Raw genomic sequence first — 20,698 nt, forward strand, 5'->3', positions numbered from 1 at the left:
TAGAAGCGGTGGAATACCGCGACCACTGGAGGCATCCTCCAAAACAGTCACGAATACTATAAAAAATTATCTAAAAAACTCTCAACGCTGAGAGTAGATATAAAAGGAAACAGAAAAAGGTATAAGGCAAACATGTATAAACGGTTAATATTCGAGTTGAATAGACCTGTCTGCGAAACTATAGTGAACCTTTATAAACAGTTTCTGTGGTTGTATTTATAAACGCATAAAAACTGTATTTCTCAACACAAACTCACACAAAACTGAGGCGAAGCCAGTTTCAATAATAAAGTTTATCACTTGGTTCCCGTGAATAAATAGCAAGCTGCCAATATGGATGAGTCTCAGCAACCAAGCTGTTGGAATTTGTGAACACCGTAGAATTCACCAAATACCTTAAAAAGTACATCCAGAGGAGAAGACAATGAAGACCTTCACTAAGAAAGTCGTACCAGATGATTTAATAAGAGGCACGAAAGAAAATTCAGGCATCCAGGTCAAAAGTATCGCCCAGGTTCATTCGAGATATGGAGAAAAATGGGGCTTCCTATTTACATGATCGACTTCAACAAAAAGATGCCCTAAAAATTAATAGCTTCGAATTAATCCTCAGAGCCAAGGTGAAACATGAGTCCCAAAAAAAAAGAAGCTGACCAATGAGGTGCTATAGTTGCCATGAGTATTAAAATAAACCGTTGACATGCTTCACAGACATAGGATGTATCAAATGACGACGAAACTATAGATCAGGAGAATATGAAAGTCCCAACAGCAGTTCAGCAATATGTGCCAAATGTGCCAAATTAACTTTAGAGTGTTAGAGTTAGTTTAGAGAGAAACTCCCCTAAAAGAAAATAACTACTTCAAAAATACTATTGCCAGCGCTGATAATATTAAAGCCAAAAACCGTTACCAAGACTCAACTAAACACCTCCCGAAAAGCAGCGATAAGATACTCCATCCTAGCAAAAAAGCTCCAATCCACCTAACAACAGTCTGGCGTGACTAAAGCGATGGAGCATTTTCCAGATCATCATGTAAAATCAAAGGATCCACGTCACCATGAACCGGTCCCTTTAAGGATTGGAACCTGGATCTACGGAAGACTGCGAACAAAAATCATCCATTAACTATACACGAAAAAGTAGACCTACAAGAAACGAATCTACCAGAATACTTCGTGATCAGGTGGACCGACTACAGATCATCACAGTAAATTCAGTAATCGACAACGGACATTGTCACGAAGAAGCAAATATTTCTTGTTTAATTTTTTTTTTATTACAAAATTCGCATCAACCGTATACTCGTTATTAGCGATTCAGTAAAAATTGTGTTTTATTTAAAAATATTTGTTAAATTAAGTTTATGATCGAGATCGGTTCAAGGTAATTTTTAAGGTAATATTGGTTTTGGGTCCTAAAATATCAAATATTGTTCCGAGTGGTAGATTTGATGATGATTTTTCTGAGTTAAAAGATTCTGCGTGTTTAAAAATTGATTTGTTACAAAGTAAACTAAATTTGGAACAATTTTAAATCATGTTTATACATACTTGACTGTTTAAATGATACCACCTTTGAAGTTAAAAATTACACAATTATAATAATATAAGGCAAATTTATAATAATATGGAATTCATAAAATTAAGAACTTATAACATTTGTAAATATATTTTGAAAAGGACTGAAATAAGTAGAAACGTCAATTTTCATCCATTTTTCTTCTAAAAAATTATATATATATATATATATATATATGTATATACAACGTGTCTAATTAAATCGGAACCATATGGGAAACTTTTTTATTTTTAGTTTCAAGAAAAAAAGTTTTTCAAAGCCTAAAAGTTAAATGCAAACATCAAATGACAACTTTTATCAGTCATATACGAGGTTCGTCAAAAAACATGATTTTCACCCAAGAGTAAGGTACTTTTATTTTTTACAAAATCGAGAATTGTTATTAAAAAAAAGTTGATCACTATTTAAAACTATTGACACATATCCAATATTACCCTTCTGCCATGAAAAAATATTTTTTGGTATAAATACAATACATGCATAGTTACTAAATCTTCTAATTAGCTATTTTATTGAAAGACAAGATAACCTTTCGGTTCATTATTAGGTTATGCAACAATGTACATTGCAATTGAATAGTTAATGCATACATAATATCATAATATTTTATTTTGCAAATGAAAAGATAAACAAGTTAATTAATAAGTAGTAAATAACATTCATAACAATACGTTCAATATTTGAACGAAAGATAATAAAAAAAATGGAAGTAAAATAATTTATTTTTGGAGTTTACTCCTTGAGAATCGATTTGCATATATAAGGGGCCCGGTATGAGAAAAATGTGAGGAGTAAAATCTATCGATGAATGACCTCGTTACGTTTTTGGTGCGCACCCTATATTTTATTATAAATATCAACAATTAATATTGTTATTGTGAAGTTTTAATTTTTATCATTGTGTTCCACTAAAGTGAACTGAAAGTATTTTCAAATAACTATGACAGAAAGAGGTGTAGATGATACAACACATAAAATTAGATAATCAACCCAATATGAATTATCTAGATTATTGACTATTGTAAAAAGTTTAATGTAAAATATTTCGTCGATTAGTTATAATAAATGTACATGAAATGAATAAATTGAATAAATATATATTTATATATGTATATTATTTTCATTAATTAACAAATTTACCCTTTTATACAGTATCAATTTTTTTTAAGTTAAATAAACTCTTTTTGCGTCTGGTTAGACTATCGAACTTAAGGAGTAAACTCCAGTCGTGCGTCGGAGCTGAAACACACAATTTATTTTTGTTTCAATTGACCAAAGCCTCAACATATCCACCTTCTCTTTCTAAACATTTAGTGGCTCGTCTATTAAATTCTCTTAATATATTATGCTTCATTATATCTGCAGTAATTTCCTGACATCCTCTGTAATTGTACTTTCCAAATGATACATATTTTGTAAAGGTCTTTGCTGGTAAACCCTATGTTTTAAGTAGCCCCATAAGAAATAATCCAGAGGGGTTAAGTCTGGAGATATAGCCGGCCAATAAACGTGCCAATGTCTGTGTATTACTTTGTTATTGAAAGTCGATTCAAGATACCACATGCCAGAAATTAAAGAAATTTATAATAATTAATTTATAAGAAATGTAAATTGTAAACAGTCAGGATTAAAGTCTTAATCAAACGAAATGCAATTATTGGAAATATGTCTGTATTTAGATACAGAATTATATACTTAAGCACACTTTCAGTTTTATTTCAATTTCGTCAATATCGATCATGGAGTGTTTTTTGTTTTATTAAATTGATACAAGTTTAGTTTTCAGATAATTATTTTGTATAAAATGAAGCTATTGTTTTGCTTGCGTTTGTTTGTGAAATTTAAGTTATTATTATGAGATCCATATTTTTTTGATTCTATTAATTTCATTTGAAAGATATTGCTCATCTTTTAAAACAGGTTTATCTCTATATTGAATTTAATTTTATTATCACCGTTTTTGATAATATCACTAGTGAAATCGGAATGTCACGACTTTGACAATATACTTGCAAAATATACATCTCTTACTTGTAATTCCTTTCCAGAAGGCATTATGCTTATTAGAAATGATAATTATGTTCAGTACAAATATAATATCTATAAACCACGGTTGTACAAATATAATATCTATAAACCTCGGTTGTGCAATGATACCTCCAATTTTTCTGATCCAGCACAAATTGTTACGTATGTACGTAAAAGCAAAATAATTAGAAAATATAAAATTTAATTGTATTATTTTTCAAACGCAAGGCTGACGACACTTCAGCTACTATTCCAAGTGACAAATGGGTTTGGTTCCAGTTTATATTTTCTCTAAATAAAACAGCTTGGCAGATTAGATGAAAAACTGTGCCTCAATTATTTGTAATATAAATATATTCTAAACAAACATGTCTTAAATCAAAAAACATTGTCAGCGTTAAATAATCTTTATATTTTCCTAGTGTTAAGCTGTAAACCCATGTTGATGAACCACCCAATATATTCAAATTTACTATTTGGAAATATTTGTTTGTAGCTGTTTTCAATACATAGTTTCTAAAACCTCCAGTCAATCCAGAATTACATTAATCTTCCGCTTTTTTCCAACAATTGCTGGACCTATACAATGACTTCTCAAAACAGAATTCAATTATTGGTGAAATGGCACGGCACAACAACTACATTATGTAATTCTAATTAAGCTGTGTAAATTTATTTTATGAAATATATATCTAATACCTACATATTTTCTTCTTTTCAGGACAAGATCCAGTTACATATTTTTAAATTGGACTAGTAAATCTCACTTCAAGCTTTCATATCATTTAAATTGTATAATATTGTTTCAACAGTTTATTATTACAGCAAGGCCGATTTTCACGAAAAATGTTAATTTCACTAGATATAGAAATATGGCCTTTTTTGAGTGAGCTATAGTGGCGAAACGGTTAATCTCATAATAAAACGATAGGGATGAGGAAATTTTGCCAAATTAGCTTGTCGAAAACTAGTATTTTTGTCCAAAAATTCATGTGCAGTGATTAAAAAAACATTGATGGTGAGAAAATCAAAACTATATCGAAACTTTCCTCTGAGAATCCTTAGCCAATTTAAAGTGTTTCTATCTTGTCATAAGTAGATGTAATAGGAGAGAGAAATGCTTTATTTTCAAAAAATTGTTACAATTTGTTGACACACGCTTGTAGAAACTAAAAAACAATCATAAAAATAACTAAATAAAGACACAAATAAAATAAAATTTCAATATACAGAAGGAAACTATAATGAGTAACAAAATGATAGGAAATAGTAATGGGTAGTAATTAGTATATAAGTCCATAACAAAAATCAAACCAGTATGTAGCATGTCCAAAATTAAATATTATTATTAGAATAGAAGTAGTTTACAGAGTAGAAGGCACTTTCCAGTAAATATGCCCTCAAATTATTGCGGAATGCGGGAAAAGATGATATCGATTTGATTTCAATTCGCAAGTGATTGTGCATTTTTTTTGCATTGTAAAATATTGAGCCTTTAACTAATTATGAACGTAGAGTAGATAAGTAAAGGTAGTGATCCGCGGTCCTAAGTAAATAGTCGTGCAACATCCATTCTAAAATTAAAGAATCGTGCTTACGATTAAGCCAATTGCATTCAAAGATGAGTAAGAAAGGAAAAGTCAGAATTTTTAATCTTTTAAAGAATTCCCTGCAGTGAGCCCTGCTGTTTAGTCCAAATAAATATCTAACAGCTCTCTTTTGTAGTTTTAAGATTCGGATGACATGTACACCAGAAGGGAAGAGCATATCGGAGATGCGACTAATTATGGGCATAATAAACTGTTAAGCAGGCGGAAAAATTCAGTTCTTTGGAAACTGATTTAAGCGCAAAACAGGAGGAACTTAATTTTTTAGATAAGGCGGCAAAATGTCCCATTCAATTGTATGCATCAGTAATTTGTCAAAACTAAATAAAGTAAATAAGCATTCTTTACCTTTATCTATTTAGTAAACATAAGGAAACACATTATTGTTGTATAAAATATGCTATTCTTTAAATATTAAAAAAATTACTTTGTAGCAACAAAAAAATAAGAATAGTGTTGTAATATTCTCTCAGTAAATACAGAAATGTCTAGTTTTATTTGGATATTGTATAACTGTTGAATGCAACTTGCTAATATATCGTTAAGTTAGTTGTGTGTAGCAGGTATTGGAGTATAAAGAAAAATAAATAAATATGAACTTGGTTAGAACATAGTGCAGTTTCATTTTAATGAAATTAAAATAGCCGAAGAAAAAAAACAATAACAGCCTTGACAGTACGTAAACACATAATACGAAAGGACTATTTAGGCATAATGGATTGTTTATCGGAAGTCTCTAGATAGGAGGTGCATTATTTTGTACATAATTTATTACCACTACATGACGCGCTATTCGATCCAAAAGCACGTAGGGTAATGTGTTGGAGTAGGATAGTAAACAGTGTGCTCAGTATAAATATCACAAACGATTCCAGAAATTCCAGTAAGTACATATTTGGAATAATTCTTGTCGATACCTTTATGAACTAGTTTTATTTTACTATATATATTTTCTCAATCATTATTTTTTTGATGTTGGAGATTTTCTCCTCTTAGCTGAAATAGCAATACTTCTTAAACTCCTAGATCTTTCAAACAAAGAGGGATCTGTGTAAATGGGTTCACTAGGATCATCGAACAGACCACCAGGATATGTTTCGGGAAAATTGTGATCGGGTTTTGGTAAGCTTGCTAGATTCGCGGCTCTTCCAAAACTAGCAAACTGTTTTTGTAGCTTGGTGCCGAATATTGAAACGTTCGATGTGCCACTTCCGCTAGTATTACAATAAGAAGTAGATAAATTAGAATTCGACCTATCTACTAGAATATTTTTCCTCATGACTAGCCAGTACCTTCGATAAGCGAGCCCGGCTACTAAAGAACCTGTTAAGAGGATGGCGACAAGAATCATTACAGAGCTTACTAATCCGTGATAAGCGCCTGGGGTAAGGCATACTGTCTCTGGAAGATACTCTGATCGTCGAGCTTCTTGCTGCAACTCTTCTCTTGAATCAAAGACCTAGAAATATTCACAATAAAATGAAATCAGTTTTGACTAATTTTGTACTTTTCTCATTTTACCTCTATCATTTCTCGAACAAATTCTTTTTCTTCAAACTCTTTATCCTCATTTACATCTTCTTTCTCTTTAATCTTTCCAAGTTTTTCTTCTGAACTACTTTTAGATGCATTCGTATCGTTAATATACAAATGGTTACCCAATTCTTCAGACATGGTTTCATTAGAGACAGGATCTAGATCAGTATCTAGATTATTTTCCTCATATATTAGGCTGTCGTTAATTGACCTTTTTCTTCTACCAAATGATGGTTCAGATCTACCAGATCCTATTTGACAATAAGCTGGTTGACATCCATCTCTGCAAGTACGCACCGTTGCTTCAAATACAAGGAAGTTCGATTCTGGAATCTTGAAAGCATTAAATCTCGCCTCGAGACTGTCTCCGCTTCTGCCTTTGTCGAGTTCCGGAAAGACGTAGCTGTCAACAGGACACCTATATACAAAAAATGAAAACCTCAATATTTTCTAGGAATATCAGCGTGAACCCATATGAAATTTATGTTGATAAATTACACTGTATCTTACCCGAATCTGTCAATTAACTGTACTGATCGTCCAGAGTATGGATCTCTAGCTACAACATTCGTAGCGAATATATCTGTGGCGTAGTTATAACCGTCTTGAGCTTCGAGACGGAAAGTGAGGGGGTCTCCAACAGCTATGGTCGTTGTGGGTCGACCCTGATAAAGAATCATTAAACGCACTTTTGAACTCAGTGTATTTTCTGCCGGTAGATATTCTATAGGTATAGGACTTCCAGAGCTGAAAAGGTTAATTTGTTAATGGAAAGGCATTATTAAAAATGAAAATTTAGATATTTATTTTTCACTATTACAGAATCTGTTGAACTGCAATATTGGTTCTCAATATGTGTGTGAGAGAGGAAAGTATACTTATTTCTATGTATTTTATAGAAATATAAATCTATTTTAATAGTATAATAACAAAACTTTTATTTTCACGTTATTTTTTTTATCCTTCTATTTCCTTATATTTATCTTGCCATCTTAATATCTGTGATTTTTACTAACAAGCGCTTTTAAGTACAAAAAGTAATGTTATTAAGTACTATTACAATATGCTATAAATATTTGTAGCAAATGGATGGACATTGTGAGATACCAGGATTTTAAACAAAGTGAACTATCACGAAAAAGTGCATTCTGAAGTTTGAGAACATATTTATAGCTATTTATGAAGAGGAAAAATTTCAAATATTATATAGGTAATATCTATAAACAGTAATAAAATGGACGGAGAAATGTGGAAACTAACGTTATGTTGAATAACGTAGTAGATTTCCACATTATTCCCTTAAATAAATATGAATTATGTTCGTTAAGAAACGATCAAAATTTGAGTAATCTACGTTGTTCAATGTATAGTCCTTCCAATATAAATTGCAGAAGACAATTATGCGAGGAACAATCAATATTTCACAAATACTCACGGCACTCATACCAAATTAAGAAATGAAAAATAATGTTTGCTCCCCGTATAACATTCGGTAAACACCTAACAAACCGTCAGTCCACGTGGACCTATCATCTCCACTGTCTACCAATGTATTTCTATTATCCGAATCTGTCGTACACAATGTACACAATTTTTTCGAAATATTGCAGCCGAGAAGTCTGCAGTGGCATGGTGAGTTTAATTTAAATTAATTAAATTTCTTTAAATAAATAGAAATATGGCGTTCTTTAGACCATGGGCAAATGAAGACAATGAAATTGCACGGTGTAGTGAGACAGGTATGCAATTAATAATAAAAATTTAGATATACGAACAAAGCAAGTTATTTTAAATATATTCGAATGTTTGAAAAAGGAAAATATTCAGCTATCCAATAAAGTAATCCTAATAAGAATTGTTCAATTGACTAGAGTAAATAAATTTTCCATTTATCTAGTGGTCACGAAGGGGGTTGCTGTGGATCATTCACAGAACCAAAAAACTGAAATCAGTTGACAAAGCTACTCAAGATTTTATACGTAGGACAATTTATAGCTTATATAAGGAGAACAGGATTGCGACTTTAGAAGTAATACAACAAAATGTAGCAGATTATCCAGAATACAATTATATCAGTTTAGAAACATTGCTTCAAGTTTTGTCAGCATGTGGTTTCAAACACATAAAACTGAATAAACGGATGGCAATAACCGAATCGTAAGAGATCGTTCGATGGCGACAAGATAAAAGACTACTGAGGTTCCAATAGATACATAATTTATCTAGATGAAACGTGGTTTGACCACAGTCACGACCACAGCTTTTACCTAACAGTCAGTAATCGTTATGGACAACGCATCCTACCACTTGTGGCAACTCCTAAGATACCAAATAGTAGTAGTAACAAAGCTTAAATTTTAGCATTTATATCTGAAAAAAATATTCCCATTCCCGTCAGCGATAGTAAAAAAGGCCCCACAAATAAAGAATTGATTACTGTTATCAAAGGTCTAAAGTTAGAGAATGTTTATTATATTGACAAGCTGTGCAAAGAACAGGGTCATACTCTTTTCAGAGTACCTTATTACTATTGCATATTTAACCCTATAGACTTAATATGGGCAAACGTAAAATCAGAATTACGAAAATGTAATCAGTCTCCAGAACTGAGTAAAGAAGTTGTAGAACTCGTAACGAAAGTTTTAGTAGCAGACTACTAAGAGCTTTGGAAAAACTGTGTTGAGCATTTTATTTATATATATTATATAGCAATTTATTTTCCTTTATGTTTTTTGCTTTGAAATTTCGTTTTCCTAAAAAAAAAGAATGGGGTACAAAAAGGGCTCAATTCACGTCTGGTACCGTGTTTAAACCAAACGCTCTTACAGGCAGGTACATTTTACTCGTCTATTTCCGTTTTATAATTTAATATCATTATCAATATCAAGTTGTAGCAAGTTAACGAGGCATAATATGTAATGATTTTTTTCCAAGTTCCAAGTAGGACTACAATTAACTGCAGTTGTATAAATAACGGCGTACAATGCTGTCCAATTTATAATGATTCGATTGACTTTTAACGAATACTTTCTCGTATAAGATACACGTATTTCTAAAAGAATTTATAAAAATAATAAATTTATGAAATGAGGTATCTACGCATATGGTAGATCAAAAAAAATTGTCGACAAGGGTTTTTATAATCTGCAATTGATATTGGAAGAGCTATAAATAATTCTGGAAAGAAAACAGGATGAAAAATGTTGATGTACTGAAAATAGTGGTGGTTATACTTATTTCGATTTATATATTTTCATATTTCCCTTACGTCTATATACCTCGTTATCTAGTTAATTATAAAAATATGTTTAACAACTACTAATCTCTTTCATCGTGAATATGAGTATATCACATTTTATTACAGTGGCTGGAACATATACACTTTGAGCAATTTAGATAAAGATGATGTTCTCAGTCACTGTCTGAAACAAATCTATTTCCATTGCATTTTGGTAGACTCCGATTTTATACTTTTGTCGAAATTGTATGCGATATTGCTGGAATCAATTAGAACTTGTAGTAGAGAAAAAGCACCACATTAGAAAGGTTATACTCAATTGCTTTTATTTATTTATAGACAAGTTTGACTACCTAATTCTGTATTCCTAAGTACGCAGATTCGGTAAGAGCTTTAAGGCCATCGCTGATATGCTACATGAACTCACCACTGTCTTTTTTACCGTCGATAAAGACAGAGCAGAGATTTTTTTTGAATTTTTGTAAACTTGATTCAAATTTTTGCAACAGGAACGTTGGCTGCTGACAGCATAATTAATTTTTATTAGGGATCACAATTCACTCATACTCATTTCAGTAATTTATTCAGTTAAATTCGGTGATTAGGTCAACATTTCTCAGATTGGATTTTTTTGTGTATTCAGTATAAAAAAATAACTGTCGACTAGATATTGAGAAACATTTTGAAAATTGAATTTAAAATAATAATTAGAAAAAAATCTCACCCAGCCCCAATGAAACCTGACGATACAACAGCTTCCCCTGGACCTCTAAATAGACATGTTAGATTGAACCTTTTATCTTTCCCCGTTTGAACGAAATCACTGAATTGGACTACAACGATGTTGGTCAGTGTATCACCATATCTCTGCGTCCCACATTCAGGATAACCTTGAGCTCCGCTAATTCGTAATACATTCAGTGTGCCTCCATTACCACGGAAGAAGCATCTATCGTAGAAACCATAGGTATATATTCTACCGTAGAAACCCTCCGGTGTTCTTAAAGTAAATTCCATTCCATCCTCGTTGCAGATTTGGCTCACTGAATGATAATAAAGTATATTGAGTTAAAGTAAAGAACCATGGTTGTGCTTAAAACAGACGAAATAAAATGAAGGAAGATAAGAAAACAGAATTTAATTTGTTAATTTATGATACTCCATGCTGACGATTTCTTACTGTCGATTAAAGACGCTTATACTGCACAATTAACTAATATTACCATTAAGAGTATCATACTCACTTTTTTATACTTTGAGTTATCGATTGAGACATAACAGATATAATAAAATGTCTATACTGAAATCTAAACATTCAAAATGGAATCTTTAAAAACTTTTAAGAAAACCTATGCTAACTACCAGAGACAGTTGCTAGTTATATCATGCAAATTGACTTTTGGAGGTAACATTTACGTGAGAATTCCCAACAAGAATAATTTTGGGAGAAAAACAATTGTGAAGCGAAGAAAGAGACAATTTTCTTGGTTCGGGATAATAGAAAAGAAAGGTTATGGAAATGGACAAGTAAGAGGTAAGTAACAACATAGTAATAGGAATGTGCAAATTAATTTATTCATAAATACAAGATCACTTATTATTTAATTACGACAAATTATTTTACCATCTAAACAATCTCCTTCACTCCCGATAGTTCTTTCGTAGAAATCGTAATTTCCTTTAGCGTCAAAGTACTGCGGATTTTCAATTTCTAAGTCTCTAGTATCTCTGTCACTTAACTCGCAATTATCCCTATTGTCTCTGTTTGTATCATAAGTGCTAGAACCACTGGATTGAGAGTCTCTGTAAAGATAAAAAAATCAAACAAATATGAATAAACAAATCGCAATGAGCTTCTTACAATGCCGATATATAGAGAATTTACCTGTAGTTGAAAGAACGGCAATTGAATTCTCTTGATTCTATACATTCCCTTTCGCATTCCCTCAAAGATGGAGCAAAAAGGACTCTTTTGACGTACTCTTTTCGCATTCTTTGACGATAACCCATTTGTCTAAAATTATCATCCCCCTCTTCACATCTTACATTGAAAGGCCTATTTCCCATATTTCCTTGACCCCCATTGGATCCATAATTTTCATATATTGGTCCATCTGGTCCGGGAGAAATAGGTCTTCTTCTATCTCCATTGTACGGTCTTCCTGAATCATAAGGTCTTGATGAATCATAAGGTCTTAATGAATCATAAGGTCTTAATGAATCATGCGGTCTTCCTGAAGTGTATGGTCTTCCGGAATCGTAAGGTCTCACCGGATCTACAGGACGTCCACTTGGTCTTCTATCTGGTCTGAAAAACCATTTACTGCCACCGTTTTTATCATCACCATAGTAATCGTATCTATCTCCATATCTATCATCATATTTATTATTATATTTATCGCTACCACCATATTTATCATCGTATCTATTATGGTATTGTGTACCATATCTTGTGCCGCCATATCGACTACCAAAATCATCATTACCATATTTGTCTCCAACACCACCATATCTATCCCCATATCTGTAACCATTGTAGGTGTCTTTGCTTCCATAAAGATCACCTCTAGGTATTTCATCATATCTGTCCCCATATCTTTCTCTATGTCTGCTACCATAATAATCACCGTACTTCCCCCCACCATATCGTTCATCATATTTATTCCTGTATCGATAATCATATCTATCTCCACCACCAGGTCGTTTACCATATGTATCCACATATCGATTACCATATCTATCCCCATACCTATCTTCGTATCTATCATCATATTGATATCCAGTAGGATAATACTTGCTACTCGAAGACGGTGGGTAATGAGGTCGGCTATATGGGCGTCTGTGAGATCCTACTGGATACCTGGAACTACTTCTGTCAGGGTAACGATCATCAGGATACCTATCATCGTAGTCTGGATAACGATTAGGTGGCAATGGTAGTCTTTCGGGATATCGATCATCGTGGCCTTCAGTAGTTGGAGGGAATCTGTTCGGATATTTTGGAGGATATCTATCACCGCTACTACCACCTGATCCAGGTCTTCCTGGCCTATAGCGATCACCACCTGAATACCTATCTTCTCCTGGTCGATAGATACTATTTGTATTATCTCCTGGTCGTTGGCTACCGTCATTTTCACCTCCAACTGTAAAATTGATACTTTTATTAGAAATTAACGAAATGAAATATGAATACTACTCAAATTGGTCAGGTCTTCTTTATTATTAATAGATTCCTCATTTTCAAGTATATGAACCATTTCTGGGAATTCCTTTTTCTTTTAAATGACTCTGCTCGAGGATCTTTGAGTTTAATGTACCTTTCATAGTTTTTTGATACAATTATATGTTTTTTTTGTTCTATTGATGAATTTTTAATCTAAATGTCAAAATCCTTATCATATGTACAAGTTCTTTCTCTGTAGCTATCGAAATATTTGAATAAAAATGACATTAGAATAAGTCATATAGAGCATTATATATGTTGAACATTTTTGAGTAGCTGAAAATATAAAACGCCAAAAACTTGGAAAAGAAATATTATATAAGATGTACCTATTTTTCGTTACTGATCCAGTATGGGTAAGATCATTCGAGACTACATGAATTTGAGAAAAAATATAGAAATCGATGGATTTTTTGTCCAGCTTAGAGGAGGAATAGTGAGAAATCAACCAATTGGGCACAATACAGTAGCTAATTTTTCCCAAAAAATTGCTACTTCTTTTAATTTAAAGGACTCGAAAGGCTTTACAGACCACGTTCTAAGAAGAACCGCCGCTACGTTACTTGCCAATAGCGGTGCAAATGTACTCCAATTAAAAAGGCTGGGAAGATGCAAATCTAGTACTGTAGCAGAAGGTTATGTGGATAGCTCAATGGAGAATAAAACCAAAACTGCCAATATGCTATCCCAATGGGCCATGTCTTCTGAAGCTGTTGCAAGTAGTTCACAAACCTCAGTCTTTCAACAACAAAGTAATTTGTCGACTAAAGACATAACTGTTGGAGACGCCAGAGCGGGTACTGGCCTTAATATTTGTATAAATGATTATAATAATTCAATTATTTACTTCAATAAGTAGATTGTTGTATTTTAGTTCATTGCTTGTTTCTATTGTTTGCCATTAAATAAGCATTATAATATTTGTCAATATGTCAATATAAAAAATATTCATCTAGAATAGATGAGAAGAATTTTAACGATCACAATATTTTACAGGGTGAGAAGTAGAGTTGTGTAATATGACACTTTCTAACCTTCAATAACGTTAGTAATGACAGCATTGCCTATATGATTGCAAATAATAGTTATTCGCGTTATCCTGGAAGTGATTTATTACGGTACGAGATTGATGTTTATGGACGAGGCGACGAAGGAGCCGAGTCAAGAATATCTAATCGAGTATTATACTTATTATAACGAGTTTTTGAAGAAATTGATTTATTATCGACCTTCCACTCCATTCAAGAAATTCAATAATACCACGAAATTGATTTGAGCTCTTCCTCTACCGATTTACACAAGTAAAAGTAAATTTTAATAAACCTGTGGTGATTTTATTCTTTATATTCACTGGTAAGTTTTTCTTTGCTTTTTTTATTATGCTCACAAAACTTTCAGTTTCCTCTTGTTTTAAGCAAATTTTGTATAATAGTTTTTTAAAAAAAATTTGTGGAAGTGTTTAACATTTCATATAATAGTCGGGGAGCTGACCCACGATCCCAGAGTTTTCACTCGTGTACCATATGAGGTGTTTCAGCTCATTTTTTCGCCCGGGAAAATTGGCTGGCATTTTCATATCCGACCTCTACAGAGTGCCAGAAATGCCGTTTGGTGATGTACTAATTATGGGCCCCCTGTTTCCAAGCTCAAACGTCGTGTACCCTATCGATACTGTTTTTAGTAGTCAGCTCTGGGGCTGATCATGAAAATCGTTCCAATGTTTTATTTTATAACTTAATAATGGAACTGATTTTCTTAACCTTATGGTTAATATTTAATGTATAGTAATGGGAATATACTCCTAGTATAAATATTGTTATACGATTTACTGCATTTTGCCATCAATAGATTAACAATTAAACTATTATTATATAAATAACTTTAAAGTTGTAGCTTTGATTAAAAAAAGCAGCTTTTCTTTAATATCTATGTTTTTTCTTTCCGCTGCTTTTTCTTTCTATTCTTCTATTTAGCCGCTTAATATGTGAGCACTACTAAATTTTATTGTTGCTAATTACCACAAATTTATCAAAATTTACTTTTGTTTGAAGTGTAGATAGGTAGATGAAGAATTCGAATCAATTTCGAGGTTTTATTAAATTTTTCGAATGGAGTGGGAGGTCGATAACAAATTAATTCCTTCAAAAACTCGAAAGTTAGAATAAATAAATCGGAAGTAGCTACTGTGCCACAATACGTGAACAAAGGAATATTCAAAATGTTGTGTGAATAAAAACGTAACAAACCGAATGGCATGTTACGTTCTTCTACAAACCAAATAATATATTTTAGGCCTATTTTTTATGGTTAACTAAACTTTGTTAGGTCAAAAAATGTTTCTTTATAACTGTGTTATTGATCAAAATAGATAAATCAATAAACTGAGAATTACAGACCTGGAATAAAGTTTATATTTTTAAGTGTTACAGAAATTTGCCCAATTTCATTTAAATTTAACGGTAATTTTCCTAGTACCTTGTATTCCCTATTTCAATGAAACTGTAGCATTTTTATAAAAGTTTTTAATGGAGGAAGGTAATCAAAATGCATACCACAATATTTTTCAATGTTCTCAAATTTATAATATGAGTTATTATAAAGAATACTGCCAAGTTTTCTTAACCATCCGACACTCCACAATCGAAATGACGTCATTTAAGATATTTAAATCTAAATCAAATGATTATCATTGTACAGTATTCTATAGAATTTGGTTGACAAGTTTTAGTTCTAGTCCAAAATCGTCAGCAAACAATACTATACAGTTTATATTTAAACCGAGTTCTTAAAATATTCTTCACAAACACATGTTACGATACAATTACAAACTTTTCATTTTTATCCACCGAAATAGACAGAACGCACAGCTCTATTTTTACCCAGAATACATCAGGAGAGCAGAGAAATTCGTTCAGTATCTTCTCCTAGTGTAAATTATTTCCATATTCATGATATTACCAAAGGACGAAAAAGACAGGTACGTCTTTTTATTGAAGTTCAATTAAGTGAGAGAACACTCTCTCACTAAATTGAACTTTAGTTAGTGACCCAAATGACATTCCAATATCAACAGGAATGGAACAATGTGCCAATCTACGTCCAATGCTTTTTAACCTTGTCCTAGACCTCATAATAAACGGATGCGAAACTACAGGAATAGGAAGCAGCGTGTTGAGAATTGTATACTAGGCTGATGATGCTTACTTGTAGCAGGAGGCGAAGACAATCTACAAGGAATGCTTTTTAGATTCAAACAAAAGGTGGAATAGTTCAATACGAATATATCTATCCACAAGACAAAGTCTATGACAATAAGTAAAGACCCAACACCGACCCAAGACCGATCAAATAATAGGACAAGTTATAAACTTTAACTATCTAGGAACTATAACATCAACAGAGATGAAAACCTCCAGATCAATAGCCGAAGTAACCCTCTAGGACAGAAAATACAGTTCCAACATTAGAAAGGTTTGCAACCAGATAACAGATGTAGTCAGATGGGTATAGAAGAGAATACAAGAGTGAGGGAACAAGTCGACAGAAAGGGGGAGAATTGGCTAGCGAAAAAAGTATTCACGGAGAAGCCAACCACCAGAAAATCAGCAGACCTCCAAAAAGATGAGCCGAATCATAGACATCGACATCCAAAGATCGAGACAGAAGAAATTTGATAATAAAGATCAAGTCCCAAAAGTGGAAGGAATAGAAGATTCAAGTGAGAGAATACTGAGCACAATTTATAATTTATACTGTAAAAATTTCGCTATTTAAGTCGATTCAATGAAATTCGGGCCTGATATAATTAATGATATTGTTTTAAAAATCAACTCCGAGAAATTTGTACATATTACAGAGAAATACGACAAATACTTATAACACAACTACTCAGTGAATGGTACCGACGACTAACAAAGCTCAAATTTGTTATTTATTTGTGTTTGTTATTTATTTATTATTTATATTCATGTTAAATGAATCCTAACATTGAAATGGACAATATTATATCTAGCGAAAACATCAATTTATTTCAACATGCAGCTGCGACTCAACACTTATTTTTAATTCAACATTCAACTATAATCTAACAACAAGTTTTACCTCAACTTTCACATTCATCTCAACCTTACTACTCTGAACTAACTAGCATACTTAAACAGCCTACCGTACCCCTTACCCATTTAAACTACAAGCCATTGTTTTTAATTCCCTAAGCAATGTAAACTTGAAGAATACCTCTTGGCTATTGTCTCCAGAATAAGTACAAAAAGTATATTATACTGATGAATAGAATCTCAAACAATAAAATATGTATTAACATACCTATATAAGATATCGTAGATGCTTTTATGAATAAACATGATGGGCGTAAGATCAATAACGAAATTATACCTACAAGCCTGCAGACTTATCACACTAAACGAAAAACTACTTTCTATCAAATGTATGTCCACCATTATACATGACATACTACAAAAGGAGCCTGAACATCTGCACAACTTAGCTTTAAGCTGTCTTCTGGAATATTCTTTTTAAGAATATGCACCATCAACCCGAAATATAAATGTATATTGAGTTTGAGGAGGCAGATATATATTGTACCCCCGAAACATCCACACCCAATCAATTTTTACACATTTTGATGATATTGTATTTTTCTTGCTGTAAATAACTTGTGTTATCATTGCAAACAACATGGATTCTTATCTACGCATATACTTCAAATATATAACCTCAAGCACCAGCTAACACATGTCTGCCAAAACAGATAAAATACATTCACAAATTTTCGATCACCAATAGGCTAAATGCACTGAAATAAAAAAAAATGGAATAAATGAAGCTATCAAGAGAAGTTTGACTTCTCTCACCAAATCTCAGGAATCCTCATGCAATATAAATAACTTTTGCACCTATTCGAAATACTCGAAACAAAATCACAACTTCAACAACTACTCTACAGAAACAGGAACGAAGTACGAAAGATGAAACTAAATATAAATTTACAAGATATTTCTTTAAATATTCCTGAAACAATAAACATCTGCAACATTTAGATATATTCCTCCTGATCAAGTAATTAGCTCACAGGACATTGCAAGTTCCAATACCATTTTATTAAGTGATTTTAACAGCCAAAATCCTATTCGAATATCGACAGGTTTTAAAGCGAAAGGCAGAATAATGGAAAATATCCTAAATGCATATAATCTGAATATTCTAATCGACGGTAGACCTACAAGAACTAATATTCACACAAGCACTGTTCAATAAGCGATTTTTCAATAAGCTATACAACTATCTCACCTTCAATTTCATGGGTTACTATCCCTTATTCGTAAACAAAAGACCAGTATCCAATCAAAATAACGAATCATGCCGTAACAGAATAAACCTTATGAAAACAATCCTGTGATATGACTCTAACAGTCTAATGCACAAATATGAAGCACTTATTCATACAATCATACTATAGAAACTACGGCTCTATAGTATATGCGACTGTCAAGAAAAACTACCATAAACCAAGTGGAAACCAGTCTCAACACAGCAATCACGTCAGACTTATAAAAATACACTCCCACCGAAACTTCAAAGTGCAAATTTAAAAACATCGGAAACTCCCAATACCCTATTTATGGAAGACTTTGACTCTAGACTTGATTAGTTTCCACAATTTTACTTTGCATAGGCAGATGTATCCATAACCAGTGAACATACAAAGCAGCACACTACAATTTAAATTACCCGAAACGTCTACACTGCAGAACCTACGCCATCCTGCAAGGTCTCATTCACATATAAGCAAGAAATATCCCAAATCCCTCGAATAATTCTGTTAAATACTTTGAAGCTGACCACAAATCTCGAAATTAGTGATTAGTGAAACCGTGAGTGAAGTGCAAACAGTAGTGTACAACGATATAAAACCACTACCTAAATCAAAAGTGCAATAACTCTGGAAAAATTAGTGGCAAACATCAAAATCGTATCTACGCGATGTGAAACGCGATGTGAAACCGGAAGGGAAACTCTGGTCGCAGTCAAACAGCAAAAGATCACTTGTGGGGCAAATACTTGGCAGAAATTGTAATACCCAGAATCTTCTTAAACATTTAAATGACATTAACAAAACTACAACCCATTTAAAATCTTGTCGCTAATGGTAGATGCAAAATAAAAAAAAGTGAATTGAGTACTTATGTGTCTGCACTTAGTAAAGTGAGAATAAAATTTAATATAGCTTACTTATTGGTTGTCAATATTAAAGGACTTAACGTTGTAGCAAATTGAATACGTACGCATCAAATTCTCGTAATAGTCGTAATCAGCGTCATATATTATTCTCATTCCATCTCTTTGATTATATCGAGTTAATCTACAAGTACGATATCGTTCACTATATTCCGCTGATCTACATTGGAAACTTGGTTGTCTCAGGCATTCGTCCAAACATTCACTCAGGGATCTTCCAGATATTTCCGATTGGTGTTCTCCACCTAGACGACTATTACGATATCGTTGGAAAGCCGTATCAGGTTTCTTGCCGCTGAAGAGATGAGAGGTTACCGAATTATCTGGGTACTCAGATCCTCTGGCTGAAACATCATCGTCATGATCTAATTAAATTATGGTTAGTATTAGGTAAACGTTAATAATGGTCTGAATTATTTCAATTGATAAGAATAACAAGAATATCTAATCTCTGCATTTTTTCCCTTTCGTACATATGTAAAATCTAGCTTCATTTCTAAACGTAAGGATTCTTGATTTGGTATCAATTCTTCCAGCAATGTTACAAGTTTGTTTTGCTTTATTTTGAATCATCTTGTGCATATCACAAATTATTACATTCAAAAAATATTGAACTTCATTTGTAATATTCAAAAAATATGTACTAGAAAATATGTGGAGTAGGTTTATTGAAATATATATAGTTCTGCCAATATCAATTGCAGATTATAAAAACCGGTTCTAAACACTTTGCGACAATTTTGTTTGATCTATTATATCTATTTCTAATTTTTATAAATACTTTTAATAATATTTATATCTTATGCGAGGAAGTATTCGTAAAAAGGTAATCAAATCATTATAAATTGGACGGCATTATACGCCGTTATTTAGATAGATGCATTTAATTGTCTTGTCTACTTGGAACTTGAAAAAAAATCATTATTATATTTCATTCACTTGCTACAACTGAATATTAAATTATAAAACATAAATAGACGAGTAAAATGTACCTACCTGTAAGGGCGTTTGGTTTAAACAGGGTATCAGACGTGAAATAAGCCTTTTTTGTACCCCAAACGAAATTTCAAAGCAAAAAACATAGAGGAAAATAAATTATTTGAAAATAGAACTAAAGAAGAAAAAACATTTCAAATCCAAAGTATCTTTATAAATAATCATGGTAGTCAGAATGGTCATACTCTTCTCAGACTACCTCCTTACTATTGCATATTAAAGCCTATAG

General features: G+C 32.3%; 1 protein-coding gene across 2 annotated transcripts in view; it reads right to left on the minus strand.

Annotated features, from left to right (window-relative positions):
- Positions 1 to 4,716: 4,716 nt before the first annotated feature.
- Positions 4,717 to 20,698, minus strand: part of LOC130446361 (uncharacterized) — a 35,606-nt gene continuing 19,624 nt past the window's right edge. The window contains exons 6-12 of one of the 2 annotated variants that reach the window (XM_056782579.1): positions 19,521 to 19,838; positions 11,878 to 13,138; positions 11,617 to 11,795; positions 10,717 to 11,035; positions 7,265 to 7,501; positions 6,740 to 7,172; positions 4,717 to 6,677 (exon numbers count right to left, since the gene is read on the minus strand). In XM_056782579.1, coding sequence (XP_056638557.1) covers positions 6,180 to 6,677; positions 6,740 to 7,172; positions 7,265 to 7,501; positions 10,717 to 11,035; positions 11,617 to 11,795; positions 11,878 to 13,138; positions 19,521 to 19,838 — 3,245 coding nt within the window. In that variant the 3' untranslated portion in view covers positions 4,717 to 6,179. The remainder of the gene's footprint in view (positions 6,678 to 6,739; positions 7,173 to 7,264; positions 7,502 to 10,716; positions 11,036 to 11,616; positions 11,796 to 11,877; positions 13,139 to 19,520; positions 19,839 to 20,698) is intronic. The other variant, XM_056782580.1, reaches the window with a different exon arrangement.

This window comes from Diorhabda sublineata, chromosome 7, assembly GCF_026230105.1.
Source record: "Diorhabda sublineata isolate icDioSubl1.1 chromosome 7, icDioSubl1.1, whole genome shotgun sequence".
In the NCBI taxonomy this organism is placed as follows: domain Eukaryota; kingdom Metazoa; phylum Arthropoda; class Insecta; order Coleoptera; family Chrysomelidae; genus Diorhabda; species Diorhabda sublineata.